Here is a 15037-nt window from a genome sequence, read left to right on the forward strand (position 1 = left end):
GCGTGTAAAACCGGTGTCTCGCCATGTGCATGCTGCTCGCCGGTTTAAGGTGTTCCCCGATCAACTTACTGAGCTCTTCGAACGTCTTGTCCGCCGGCTTCTCTGGCGCTAGAAGGTCCTTCATCAGGGAGTACATTCTGGATCCACAAACCGTCAGAAGATGAGCCCTACGTTTGTCGGCCGAATCCTGTCCCAACCATTCCTTAGTGACAAAACTTTGCTGTAGTCTCTCAATAAAGTCGTCCCAATCATCACCAGCACAGTACCTCTCTTCTGTGCTGCTTGTGGCCATGCTCGCATAGTTTAAATCCCAGTTTCTCGTCGCCAATGATATGTCCTTACTATACAGCATAAATGCACACGAGGCCCATACTTGAGAGAAGGTCACTCTGTGACCAGTTACCTTTATTGCCAAGACCTCAAGTGATGAAGGTGGGTGGAGCTTCTCCTTTTATATCTTAAAGTCCAGGTTAGGAGTATCTCCCACAAGTTCACCCCCTTGTGGTCAATGTTCTCAAGGTGTACAACTTAGATCAGCTTATACATGGGTTACAATGATAGTTGAATACATGACAGACATCTTTAGCTTCAATAAGTTATTTCAGAAGTCTTTAAAAACTCAGGCAGCATATACAGGAGTAGTGTCAGAGGACTGGAGGCTTGCTAATATTATACCATTATTCAAGAAAGTGGGGGGGGCGAGGGGGCTAATCTAGAAAACTACAGGCTAGTCAGCCTAACATCTATGGTGGGGAAGTTATTGGAAACCATTATCAGGGACAAAATAAGCTTTCATTTAGAAAGGCATAGGTTAATCAAGAAGAGCCAGCAGATAAATCGTGTGATTGAATTATTTGTTGAGGTAACAGAGAAAGTTGATCAAGGTCGTGTAGTAGATGTTGTAAATATGGACTGTCAGAAGGCATTTCACAAAGTGTCACACAGGAGGCTTATTGAGAAGATGGAAGTCTATGGAATTATGGGGAAAGTGCCGGTATGGATACAAAATTCTCAGTGACAGGAAGTGTGGATTTTTTCAGATTGAAATGGTGTTCCCCAAGGGTCAGTTGTGTGCCCATCGCAGTTTTTATAAATGACCTAGACTTGGGTGTAGGGTGCAGCATTGTAAAAGTTGCAGATGATACAGAAGGTTTAGAGGGGATTTGAGGGGGGGCTTCTTTATGCAGAGGGTTGTGGGGATCTGGAACTCACTGCCTGGAAGAGTGGTGGATGCAGAAACCCTCAACACTTTTAAGAGATGGTTGGATGGGCACTTAAAGTGCCGTAACCTGCAGGGTTACGGACCTAGAGCTTGTAATTGGGATTAGACTGGATAATTTCGTGTTGGCCGGCACAGATATAATGGTAAGTACTGCAGGGAATTGAATACGGCCAGGGTGATCTCATGGATTAGTTTCAATCGCCTGGTTGGGTCGGAGAGGAATTTTCCCAGATTTTTTCTCCCTAAATTGGCCTGGGTTTTTATCTGGTTTTTGCCTCTCCCAGGGGATCACATGACTCCGGTTGGGGTGGAGTGTAGAAGGTTTCAGTCTAAGGGGTGTCGCAGTTGTGTGGGGCGGACTGGTTGGGCTGGGCGCCCTTTACCTTGGTGCCGTTGTTCATTGTTCATAGGTTTATATGTAACCTTCAGGGCTGCTGACCGAGGGCCATGCGGCTCTTTGTCAGCCGGCGCAGACATGATGGGCCGAAATGGCCTCCTTCTGCGCTGTAAATTTCTATGTTTCTAGGTTTTTATCTATGATACGAAACTTGGCAAAGTAGCAGATCATGATGAAGATAGTTATAGGCTTCAGGATGACATAGACAGGATGGTGAAATATGCAGATGGAGTTCAAAGTGTGAAGTGATGCACTTTGGGAGGACCTAAAATAGAAAGACAGTACAATTTTGAAAAATATAGACGAGCAGAGAGACCTTGGTGTCCATATACCAAAATCCTTAAATGTGGCATGACAAGTTGATAAGATGGTTAAAAAAGCATTTGGGTTTATAAATAGAGGATAGAATATAAAAGCAAGGATATTGTGCAAGAACTTTATAAATCACTGGTTAGGCCTCAGCTGGAATATGGTGTAGAATTCTGGGCACCGTACTTCAGGAAAAATGTAAAGGTCTTCGAAAGATTAGAGTTTTACCAGGATGTTACCAGGGTTGAGAGACTTCAGTTATGAGGAGAGGTTGTAAAAGTTAGGAGTGTTGACCTTGGAACAGAGAAGGTTTAGTTGTGACCGAATAGAGGTTTTCAAGAAAATGAGAGGTTTTGATAGAGTAGATAAGGAAAAATTATTCCCTCCAGCGAGTGGGTCAGTAATTAGAGGTCATAGATTCAAAATCATTGGCAAAAGATCTAGAGGGGAAATGAGGAGGAATATTTTCACTCGAATTGTCATAATCTGGAACACACTACCTGAAACGGTGATTCCACAAATAATTTTAAAAGGGAGTTGGACAGAAATTGAGCATGAGGAAATGATAGGGTTATGGACAAAAAACGGGGATGTGGGAGTAAGCACGACTGCTTTCAAAGAGCCAGCACAGGCTTGACGGGCCTTCTTCTGTGCTGGAAATTCTATGATTCTATGGAAACAGATTATCTGGTCATTATCACCTTGCTGTTTGTGGGACCTTGCTTTGTGCAAATTGGCTGCTGCGTTTCCTATAATCCAATAGAGTCTACACTTCAAAAGTACTTCACCGGCTATGAAGCACTTTGGTCCATCCTGAGGTCACATATGGCACTGTATAAATGTAAGCCTTTTTAATGAAGAGATTGATGTAGAAACATGCACATACGGGTTACACTTTTTCTTTTTCTCATCTCCATAAGCCAGGTTTTTGCATGCTTTGATGTGGATTTCCAGCGCCACAGCCTTAAAGTTATAGCGGATAGACAGCTCGATTTCACCAGCAACATTAGCATTGTCCAAGGTCTCTGGCTCTGTGCAGGTGCTGGTGATGCTGTATATACTGCCCTGTGGAGACACGGTGAGAGACACATTACAATTCATGAATTACGACTGTGGGGAGAACGCTTTCGCCTTGCACAGGCCCTCAGTTATGATTCTGATCATTTGATTTTTCTTGAACCAGTGAGTTGTCTCTTCACTTTAATCAAAAAAATTGCACTTTTGCCAACTTCAGTAATTCTGCAAACAGAATTAGCTCAAAATTACAACATGTAAACGGGCCATTGAGCCCAACTAGTCCATGTTAGTGTTCATCCCCCCACATGAACAGTAGACCTAATCCCAGATTCCTGCTATGTCCCCATATCTCTTTATTCCCCTCTCCTTCCAAATGTCTATTAACCTATTCTTCAATGTTGGCATGGTCTCTGCTTCAATCACCAACTCGGGTAGTCCATTCTGCAGCCTCACAACCTCCATGTAAGAATGTTTGTCTTGCTCTCTGTCCAATATGTCGTACATTTAATTTTATATCGATGTCCCCTCGTTCTGGACCCCTCAATTACTGGAAACAGTCTATTTCTATCTAACCCATTCCAACCATTCACAATCTTAAACACCTCTATCACATCACTCCTTAATCTCCTCCGTTCTGATGAAAACAGCCCGAGTTTATCAAGTCTTACTTTGTTTTTGTATTTCCTCATACCCGGTAGCATCCTAGTAAATCTACGCTATACCATCTTTATTGCCTAAACATCCTTACTATAGACTGAAACCCACAACTGTGCCCAGCACTCCAACTGTGGACTTACTAAAGATTTATATATATTTATCATTATGTTTCAACTTTTATATTCTGTACCTATTTTCCAGGGAACATCACAACATGGATTTTGTGACTCAACTCTAGTAATATACAGCTTTCAACAACATCCTTGGGGAATTCCACTCCACTGGCGTAATCTGGTGGGAGTTTAATGGATACCCGTTTAAATGGATTTTCCTCCAAACATCCACCAAAGTTAAAGGCGACAGACCGAAAGAAGTCCCAAGGAATTTCCAGACAGGATTCCTTATGTTGTTGAAAGCATCATTGATTTCTAGAGTTCAGTTGCAAAGTGCATGCAGTGCAAAAATTATGATAGCAATGCTCCCTTACTTAAAACACCAGAGACCTCCAGCGTAAAATTCGTAACCATGGTTTTCTGGGCATTACGATTGCCCTCAGAGATCCAAAATGGTGTCAGTGGCGCACGCACACACTTGTGAGGTGAATCGCGGCAGATGCCATATTGGTGAGAGCGTTAGTACGCGGGCAGTGAATGCCCGCCGAAGTATGTAGAGCAGGCAGATCTATACATCAATCAATGTGCAACCCTGATTTGATGCAACCCCCCACCAGCACTATTTAAAGGGATCATCAACTACTTACAGGTTAGTTGCTAGTTGATTTATTCTGGCTGTTGGTCTGCTTTTACAAATATTTGGTGCTTTCTATAGTTGTTTAAAGTTGCCAAAGTCTACAGCGGGTGGTGTGGCAGGTGCTGAAAGACATTTTCCTGGCTTCAAGGCTTCTGCACAAACCACTTGCAGCCACACATGGGTGTACTAGTAGGAATACCTCTTGGAATTCAGCGTGACTTGGAGAATAAGCAAAGGGCACGCAGAGCAGGACAAGTTGCTGGAAGAGGGAAGAGGGAGGAGGAGAAGAGGGAGAAGGGCACTTAGCAGGTGGCCATTTCCACCCAGGATGTTCAGGGAGCAAATCTCCTACCTGAACTTCAGTGAGGAACAGTGTGTGAGAGGTCCTCACTGAAATCTGCCACCTGCTGTAGCCACAACTGCAACCTCAAAGCAGGGCAAGGACCACATTGCCAGTGGCTGTGAAGGTGACCGTGGCCAATAACTTTCATGGTGGAGCTCGAAATATTTGCAAAATCTCGCAATTACATAAGGGAAGTCTACTGACAATCTTTATTTAAAGAGAGTATTCAGCTGAATACTTTTCATCCCTCTTGCTAGAGGGCAGCAGATAGAGTGAGCACTTGTCTCAGCTAGGATTGCAGGGTTCCCATGGTGCAGGGTGCCATTGACTGCATGCACATCGCTTTGCGGGTACCACGTGTCAAATCTGCCATGTACCTGAACCAAAAGGGATTCCACTCCTGCAACATCCAGCTGGTGTGCAGCGAATCATACAGCTCAATGCCTGGTATCCTGGCAGTAGTAGTTATACTGTCATCCATAGAATCATAGAAATTTACAGCAAAGAAGCAGGCCATTCAGCCCATTGTGTCCACGCCAACTGACAAAGAGCTATCCAGCCTTATCCCACTTTCCAGCTCTTGGTCCGTAGCCCTGTCGGTTGCGGCACTTCAGTTGCACTTCCAAGTATTTTTTAAATGTGATAAGGGTTTCTGCCTCTACCATCCTTTCAGGTAGTGAGTTCCTGACCCCCCACCACCCTCTGGGTGAAACGATTTCTCCTCAAATCCCCTCTAAACCTCCTACCAATTACGTTAAATCTATGCCCGCTGGTTGTTGACCTCTCTGTTAAGGGAAATGGGTGCTTCCTATCCACTCTATCTAGGCCCCTCATAATTTTATACACCTCAATATGGACTCCCCTCAGCCTCCTCTGTTCCAAAGAAAACATCCCCAGCCTATCCAATCTTTCCTCATACCTAAAATTCTCCAGGCAACATCCTCGTAAATCTCCTCTGTACCCTCTCTAGTGCAATCACATCTTTCCTGTAATGTGGTGACCAGAACTGCACACAGTACTCTAGCTGTGGCCTAATTTGTGTTTTATACAGTTCAAGCATAACCTCCTTGCTCTTGTATTCTATGCCTTGGCTAATGAAGGCAAGTATTCCGTATGCCTTCTTAACCACCTTATCTACCTGTCCTGCTACTTTCAGGGATCTATGGACATGCACTCCAAGGTCTATTTGTTCCTTTGCACTTCTCAGTGTCCTACCATTTAATGTGTATTCCCTTGCCTTGTTGGCCCTCCCCAAATGCATTACCTCACACTTCTCAGGATTGAATTCCATTTGCCACTGTTCTGCCCACCTGACCAGTTCATTGATATCTTCCTGCAGTCCACAGCTTTCCTCTTCATTATTAACCACACAGCCGATTTTTGTATCATCTGCACAATTTTTAATCATGCCCCCTACATTCAAGTCTAAATCATTGATATATACCACAAAAAGTAAGGGACCCAGTACTGAGCCCTGCAGAACCCCATTGGAAATAGCCTTCCAGTCACAAAAAACACCCATCAACCATTACCTTTTGCTTCCTGCTTCTGAACCAATTTTGGATCCAACTTGTCACTTTGCCTTGGATCCCATGGGCTTTTACATTCGTGACCAGTCTGCCATGTGGGACTTTACCAAAAGCCTTGCTAAAATCCATATCGACTACATCAATCGCACTACCCTTATCGACCCTCCTATAAACCTCCTCAAAAAATTCAATCAAATTAGTCAGACACGAACTTCCCTTAACAAATCCATGCTGACTGTTCTTGGATTAACCTGTGTCTTTCTAAATATATTAAATATATTCTGCGGCAGTCCGCTATGCCATCTGCATTGGAGCCACCACGGCAAACCAAAAGGTGGCTGAAGGGCGACAAAGGTGCGCAAACCACGCACACGAGCACAACATGCATAAAATGAAAGCCATGCTGCCGCACAAAATGCATTAGCGCAGACAATTGGCGTGCTGAAACAATGCTTCCACTGCCTAGACCGCTCTGGAGGAGCCCTGTAGTACTCGGTAGAGCGGGTGTCAAGATTCGTGGTGGTCTGCTGCATGCTGCACAATCTCGCCATCATGAGGGCACAGCCCTTGGCACCAGCTATACGGTGAGCAGCTGAGGTGGAGGAGGAGGAGGAAAAGGAACAGGAAAGGAGGAGGCAACCTAGACAACCCCTTTCTGGCCGGGCTTTCTGTGAAGAAGTCATCCGAGTGCGATACCAGTAAAGGCAACCCCAATTCCCCATTCACCAACAATCCCATTCCTTACCTTCCCTCTGTCACTGACCGTCACACCGTCCTCTTGGCCACAATGCAAAAATAAAAGCCTCCACAAATAAACATTCCAAACCAAATGTATAAATCAAATCATGCCATATTACATACAAATACAAACTAATCACCCTTGTGCATTCACTTAGTGCCTGTCTTCCCTGTGTCTTTAGCTTTCTTAGTGCTCCTCTGCAGTATACCCCAGTGGCTGCAGCAAGGCTGGCGGAAGGCTGCTGACTGTTAGTGGGGGACACTGCAGATGGCCTTGAAGGACGACCTCGAGCAGCTCTGGGCCTAAAAGGCCCGACTTCGGACTGCATCATCTCAGCAGCAGTTTGGGCTGGCTGGCTGACAGGCAAGAGCAAGGGCACTTAGTCGAATGGTGGATGTACAAACGCTTCATCCTGAGAGGACAGCAGATTTGTGCTCCTCGGAGCCATGGCTATTCTCCCGGGGCGGTGCCAAAGCAAACCTAGTAATCTGTTGGAGGACAGATTGCTTGACTCCTGTGACACTCTGTAAGCCCCTTTGAATATTGGCTCGGGTGTCCCGCCCCGCTCATGATATTGAGGTTAAATCCCTGAGAGCAAATGGAGTGCAAAATAAAGCGCTCCACTTGCTCCATGGGACGCGAACAGGGCGAAAGCAAACGGATAGGGACGCAGCTGCCAATTCTGCGGGTCCCTACCTGGAGCACCGGGGAATGGGTTGCCAGATAACAGCACGGACCCCGCGTTCCACGATGCAACCAGTAAGTTGAACGATATTTTTTTGCAAGCGGCCTACAACCCGGTACGCGCCCCCTGAAACAATTGCTGTCATCGCCCAGCGCAACTTCAAGGTGCGCGCCTGAATTTTCACAAGGTGCGAAAATGGGTCGGTGTGCAGGGTGATGTCGTTTCAGCGCCGGCGCAGTGGAGCAGGGCGGTACCGGTTACCTCCGCCACTAAACTCCTGGGGAATGTCCCCAATTTCTCCCCCAATGTCTTTAATGTAGTAAACCATCCCAAGGCACTTCACAGTTGTGTAATCTGACAAAAAATGTCACTAAGCTAACAGAGAAGACATTTGGACACTTGGTCAAAGAGCTAGGTTTTAAGGAGGATCTTAAAGGAGAGAGAGGTGGAGAGGCAAAGAGGTTTAGGGAAGGAATTTCAGAGCTTTGGGCCTACTCAGCTGAAGGCACGACCACCAATGGTGGGGCAAAGGAATTGGAGGATGCACAACAGGCTAGAGTTGGAGGAACACAGTTCTTGGAAGATTGTAGGGCTGGAGGAAGCTAGAGAGATAGGGCTGGGTAAGGATTTGAACACAAGGATAAGAATTTTAAAATCAAGGTGTTGGTGGGCCAGGAGCGAGGGCAGGGGTGATGGGTGAATGGGTCTTGGTGCAAGTTAGGATATAGGCAGCAGTGTTTTGAATGAGCTCAAGTTCATGAAGGGTGGAATATGGGAGGCCGGCCAGGAGGGCATTGGAATAATACTCAGAATGCACAAGTGCTTTCAGTGGTCACCTCCAAGTACCAACCCACTGGGATATTTTGCGCTTAGTACTAACCGGGCTTCTTCCTCTTTTGTAGAGCTGGCTTGGTGTGGAACTGACCTCCTCCTTCTGCTGCAAATTCACTTCCTGGAAAGTTCCTCCATCCTTGTCATCAGGCTTGTTGACGTTGGGGAGACTGGCTGAGGTAGGCAGCTGCCAAACAATTGGAAAGATCATTCAGTAATGAGCTGGCTGAAAAGTGCCAGCGTGGCAAAGATTCTAAGATGGTTGCACTGAGTTTATCCAAACATCGGCTAGATAAAATCACCCTTTTATTTATTTTTTGGCACATACAATATCTATACTTTCTATGGGGTGTTCTCTATGAGCTAATTGCAGTGAAATCATAAACTGCTTTATAAAGGGAGGGGTGAGGGTTTATGATTTTGCTGCACTTAATGCATAGAGGAACTCACTATCCCCTCAGCCCACCCACATTTCAAGAATTCCTACAACGAGAATTCAGAAGGGTTAAAAGTCCAGAAACTTCACACATCTATGGTACTCAGAGTCATGGGAGTAACTGTCATGTATCTTACATTATTATATATAACTGTATCCTAACATGCTATACATGACTGTAATAAGATATGACCTGTAACCACCGTGTACGGTGTCAAAAAGATGCACCAATACCTTTTCGGGGCCAAGTTCGCGTTAGAAACCGACCACAAGCCCCTCACGTCCCGCCTATCCTAATAAACGGCAACGCCTCGGCGCGAATTCAACAGTGGGCACTCATGCTGGCGTCCTATGACTATACCATAAGGCACAGACCAGGCACAGACAACTGTGCCGATGCGCTCAGCAGGCTACCCCTGGCGACCATGGAAGGGTCTGATGAACAGGACTGTGAGATAGTCATGGCAATCAATGCCTTTGAGTCCACAGGTTCGCCCATGACGGCTCGCCAAATCAGAGCCTGGACGGCCAGCGACCCCATGTTATCCTTAGTAAAAAGATGTGTCCTAACCGGTGACTGGGCAGAGGCTCGCGATACCTGCCCCGAGGAATTAAAACCCTTTCACAGGCGCATGCATGAGCTATCACTACAAGCAGACTGCCTGATGTGGGGCAGCCGAGTAGTCATGCCTCTGCGAGGCAGGGAGGCATTTGTCCGGGAGCTCCACCGCGAGCACCCGGGGATCGTTCTCATGAAGGTCATAGCCAGATCCCACGTCTGGTGGCCTGGTATTGACGCGGACTTGGAGCTCTGCGTCCGAAGGTGCACCATTTGTGCCCAACTCAGCAAGCCCCCAGGGAGGCTCCACTGAGCCCCTGGCCCTGGCCTACCAAACCATGGTCGCGGGTGCATGTAGACTATGCAGGCCCATTCATGGGCAAAATGTTCCTCGTAGTTGTAGATGCATTTTCAAAGTGGATCGAATGCACCATTTTAAACTCGAGCACAACGTCCATTACTGTGGAGAGCCTCGCAACCATGTTTGCAACGCACGGAATCCCTGACATATTGGTCAGTGACAATGGTCCGTGCTTCACCAGCGCAGAATTCCAAGACTTTATAATTGACCACGGCATAAATCACGTCAAGACGGCATCGTTCAAGCCGGCCTCCAACGGCCAGGCAGAGAGAACAGTGCAAATCATTAAGCGACTGCTGCTGTCATACAGATCTCATCCGCACTCATTGACTGGGATCCCCCCCGCGCAACTGTTGATGAAAAGGACTTTAAAAACAAGGCTCTCATTAATCCTCCCAGACATGCACGAAATCGTTGAGGCAAAGTGCCATAAGCTGACTGAGTACCAAGACAGAAATTCGAGGGGGAGATGGAATGAGATAGGGGACAAAGTGTTTGTACTAAATTATGGCAGGGGTCCCAAATGGCTTGCAGGGACAGTAACGGGCAAGGAAGGAAACAGGCTACTGGTTGTACAAATGGACAATGGCAAAACCTGCCGGAGGCATGTAGACCAAGTCAAAAGCAGATTTACCAACAACACTGCGGAACCAGAGGCAGACTACAATGTGGAACTCGCACCACACCTGGTGGACAGACAGAGGGAACAGCCCGAGGAAAGGGCAATCCCAACAGACAGCCCAGGCGAGTCAACAACAATCGCACCAATCGAAACAGACAGCCCAGGCGAGATACCAGCAACCACACCCAAAGAAAAACAGACACCAAGGCAAACAACTGAACCACAACTCAGAAGCTCCACGCGAGAGCGAAGACCACCTGAGAGACTGAACCTATAAAGACAATAAGACCTTGGGGGAGGGTGATGTCATGTATCTTACATTATTATATATAACTGTATCCTAACATGCCATACATGACTGTACTAAGATATGACCTGTAACCACCAGCATACCTTACCACCAGGGGTGCACTTGCAAGAGACAGGTATATAAGGCAGGTCTCAGGCAAGTGCAGCATTCCAGAGCTGTGAAATAAAGGTGCAGGTCCAGAGTGACCGTGACTTCACTACATGCCTCGTGTGAATCTGTGCTGAGGGGACAGGAATTTACAGTAACAAAAGGAAATTCCTTGTCACTCCATTCTTGTTAATAGTCAGTTGAGGAATTATGGTCTACCCTTCTTTAAAGTTTCCTAGCATGCGCGATGGTTTAATCACACCAAAGAGTCGGTGGCTTGTAGTACTGCTTTAATTGATAGTGTAACTATAGGGAGACACTCTTGCTTAAGTCTCAGTTTGCCTCAGGCCTCAGTAGTAGCACTTTTACCCCGGTCAACAACAACAACATGCATTTATAGAGCACCTTTAATGTAGTATAATATCCCAAAACGCTTACAGGAGTGTTTGTAAACAAAATTTGACACTGAGCCACATAAGAGGATATTAGGACAGGTGACCAAAAGCTTGGTCAAAGAAGTAGATTTTAGGGAGCCTCTTGAAGGAGGGTAGAGAGGCGGAGAGGTATAAGGAAAGAATTACAGAGCTTAGGGCCGAGGCAGCTGAAGGCACGGCCACCAATGGTGGAGCAATTAAAATCAGGGATGCTCAAGAGGCCAGAATGGGATGATTGCAGATATCTCGGAGGGTTTTAGGGCTGGTGTTAAAGGTGCAGTAGGAGCTTGGAGGAGCTCCTCCTTAGCCACAGGGAGAAGACAGTTGAGGATTCAGTGATGACGAGGTCCAACACCACCTCCTGTGCACCAGCGCAGCCTTTGGCCGCCTGAGGACAAGAGTATTCGAAGATCAGGCCCTCAAATCTGGCACCAAGCTCATGGTCTACAGGGCTGTAGTGATACCCCGCCCTCCTGTATGGCTCAGAGACATGGACCATATACAGTAGACACCGCAAATCGCTGGAGAAATACCACCAACGATGTTTCCGCAAGATCCTGCAAATCCCCTGGGAGGACAGACGCACCAACGTTAGTGTCCTCGATCAGGCCAAAATCCCCAGCATTGAAGCACTGACCACACTATCAGCTCCGTTGGGCAGGCCACATTTTCGCATACCTGATACAAGACTCCCAAAGCAAGCACTCTACTCGGAACTCCTACATAGCAAGCGAGCCCAAGGTGGGCAGAGGAAATGTTTCAAGGGCACCCTCAAAGCCTCCTTGATAAAATGCAACATCCCCACCGACACCCTGGCCAAAGACCACCCTAAGTGGAGGAAGTGCATCCAGGAGGGCGCCGAGTACCTCGAGTCTTGTCGCTGAGAGCATGCAGAAATCATGTGCAGGCAGCGGAAGGAGCGTGCGACAAACCAGTCCCACCCACCCTTTACTTCAACGACTGTCTGTCCCACCTGTGACAGAGACTGTAATTCCCGTATTGGACTGTTCAGTCACCTAAGAACTCACTTTTAGAGTGGAAGCAAGTCTTCCTCGATTTGGAGGGACTGCCTATGATGATGAGAAGCTTGGAAATGGTGGCGGGTCATTTACTGCTCCATTCACAAATGTGCTCTGGGAACTGACACCTTGGTAGAAGGATGGCAAAAGCAGCCGACTGTTTCAGGTGGAAGGCCACTCTTAATATTAAAAACAAATTCCTTTATATGATGTACATGGGATTCCAATTGCAATTTTGAGATGTGCCACATCTGTTCCACTTAATAGTATCAGTATTGTGCAGCCCCTTAAGTGACAACAAGAGGCCCAGCAAAAAAGGACTAAAAACGATTTCCCAGCAGGAACTCTGGATTTCACCCCCACCCTCCCCACCTCCTTCAAACCCAGGTTGTCGACCAGACCCAGCTGATATCCTGCCCTCACCAACTGGTGAGCGCCGCCTGGTACACCGCTCTCTGCTTGCCAGGTCCTTGCAAACAAGGCTCAGGTCTCGAAATGGCTTGGGCCTCACGGCAGCAACATTGAGCTGCAGGCAAGCACCGAATATTAAAACTGGCCCTTGGGACTTTCCTGGTCTGTGTGGTTTCAGTTATTAAAGACACAAACTCAGTAACCCAAGGGGGGGCCACCCATTTACAGCCAATAAGTAAACTAATAAATCTTGATTGCAGTTGGACTATTGGAACAAATCCACATGGCTCCAGGGCCTCTGTCTTTAACAGCTTTATTAGCTGCCACCTCTGTACTCCTATTGTTTAACTGCCTGTCAGTTTGGACGGCAGAGCTTTCAAAGACTTGTAACTTCTTCAAAATATATGATAGCTAAATCAGGAGTAATTTTATGGAATAATGCTTATGACATAGACCCTCGCTGGCCAGGAATTTAGGTGTGCAACAATAAGTTGCAATTATATAGCATCTTCAATGTAGAATAACATCCCAATTCGCTTCACAGAGGACTAAGGAAAAAAGTGGACGATAAGCCAAAGATTGAGATAGTTTCATATGTTCATTGACATGCGTGATTTGGCTGCCACTTCGGACCAACTCCATCTCTTTTGTTTCCACTTTTTTCTCCCCCTTTTTTACTTCTTTTCTGCAACACCTCGATACTGTTGTCACGCCTCATCTCATTTCTCCCCTCTCGGGTACTCTGCCCTCCCATATCCCTACCCCAACCCTTCAGCATCCCTCGACCTTCCACTCTCCTTCCACCATCCCAGCCTACAGCTTCCCTCTGTGCCTCTCTTGGCATCCTCTGAAGGGCCCATCAAGGCACTCATCGCTTCCTCCTTACAAACAGCAACCCCAACTGTCCCATCCTACTCCCTCACTGACCTTCCCACCCACTGCACCCATTGGGGGCTAATCTTGCCAATCTCCTTCCCATCCAATTCACCCCTCCCAGTGCTGACCCTGTGGACTCTGCCAGTGAATCAGCCATCACCGCCCCTCTCCATATTTCCCTCCAGATTGTCGGTTCACTTATGAACAAGGCTCTTGCCATCCATGAGCTTATTGTGGATGATTGTATCGACATTATGACCTTAACAGAAACCTGGCTGAGGAATGATGACACCTTCCCCCTAAATGAAGGCTCCCCCCTAGCCATACCTTCCACTTGCCCCGCCCAGACCGTCACGGTGGTGGTTGTGGTTCTTATCATCGAATCACACCCTGGTCTGTCCCCCTATTCCTCCGGCACTTTCTCCACCATTGAGCAACTCATCTTATTCCACCCTTCTCACCTCTCATTTAAAAAACTCATTCACTACCACCCACCCAAGAACCATAACATTTTCTCATCGAGATATCTTCACTGCTTTCCTCCCTCAGCCTCTACATTGAGCGACTTCTCATCCTCAGTGATTTCAACCTCCATTTCAATTCATCATGCTCTCTCACTACCCTCCTATCATCCCTTAATCTCTCCCTCCATATAAATTCCCAACCCATATTCACGGCCACCCCCTTGACCTTGCAATCTCACCTAACCTTACTATTCTCAACAAATCGATCACAGATAAGGCCATCTATTCACACACAATCCCCCCATCCCCCTCCCAACCCTACTTCCTTCTGTGTCCCCTCCAGAAAAAATTCTCTCCCAACTCACTTGCAACTACACTTTCAAAATCCCACTGTCTAGCATCTCCCCTGTCTTCTCCACCCTCATCTCCAATCAACACTGTGAATTGAGATCATCTGTTCAGCTGCCTCTGTCACTTCCCTTCCTTCCCCTTGCTCACTGGGCCAAACTTTCTCTATGGTTCCCCCTGCCCCACATCCCACATCTTTCTCTGGTTTCTCTCCTATCTCCCTTCATACCCTCTCCAAGCTCACCTTGTCGATGAGACCCACCTCCAGCTCCCTAGACCTTATACCCACTAAACTGCTGACCACGCAACTTTGCTTCCTGGCTCCCATGTTGGCTAACATTGTTAACGGTTCTCTCCCCTTAGGTACTGTTCCCCTCTCCTTCAAATCTGCCATCATCACCCCTCGCTGCAAAAAAAACCTTGACCCCCTCTGTCCTTGCAAACTACCGCCCCAGCTCCAACCTCCCTTTCCTCTCCAAAATCCTTGAATGCGCTATCACCTCCCAGATCCATGCCCATCTTTCCCAGAACTCCATGTTTAAATCCCTCAAATCAAGTTACCGCCCCTGCCAAAGTTCTGAAACAGCTCTTATCAAAGTCAGAAATTATATTCTATGTGACTGTGTCAAAG

The 15037-nt window shown here is 47.0% G+C and overlaps 1 protein-coding gene across 2 annotated transcripts in view; it reads right to left on the minus strand.

Moving 5' to 3' along the window:
* The window catches only part of sytl3 (synaptotagmin-like 3), a 266722-nt gene that overhangs the window by 19738 nt on the left and 231947 nt on the right, over positions 1-15037 (minus strand). For both annotated transcript variants that reach the window (XM_070889705.1, XM_070889706.1), the window contains exons 9-10: positions 8529-8666; positions 2815-2993 (exon numbers count right to left, since the gene is read on the minus strand). In XM_070889705.1, the coding sequence (XP_070745806.1) occupies positions 2815-2993; positions 8529-8666 (317 nt within the window). The remainder of the gene's footprint in view (positions 1-2814; positions 2994-8528; positions 8667-15037) is intronic.

This window comes from Pristiophorus japonicus, chromosome 9 (assembly GCF_044704955.1).
Source record: "Pristiophorus japonicus isolate sPriJap1 chromosome 9, sPriJap1.hap1, whole genome shotgun sequence".
Classification (NCBI taxonomy): domain Eukaryota; kingdom Metazoa; phylum Chordata; class Chondrichthyes; family Pristiophoridae; genus Pristiophorus; species Pristiophorus japonicus.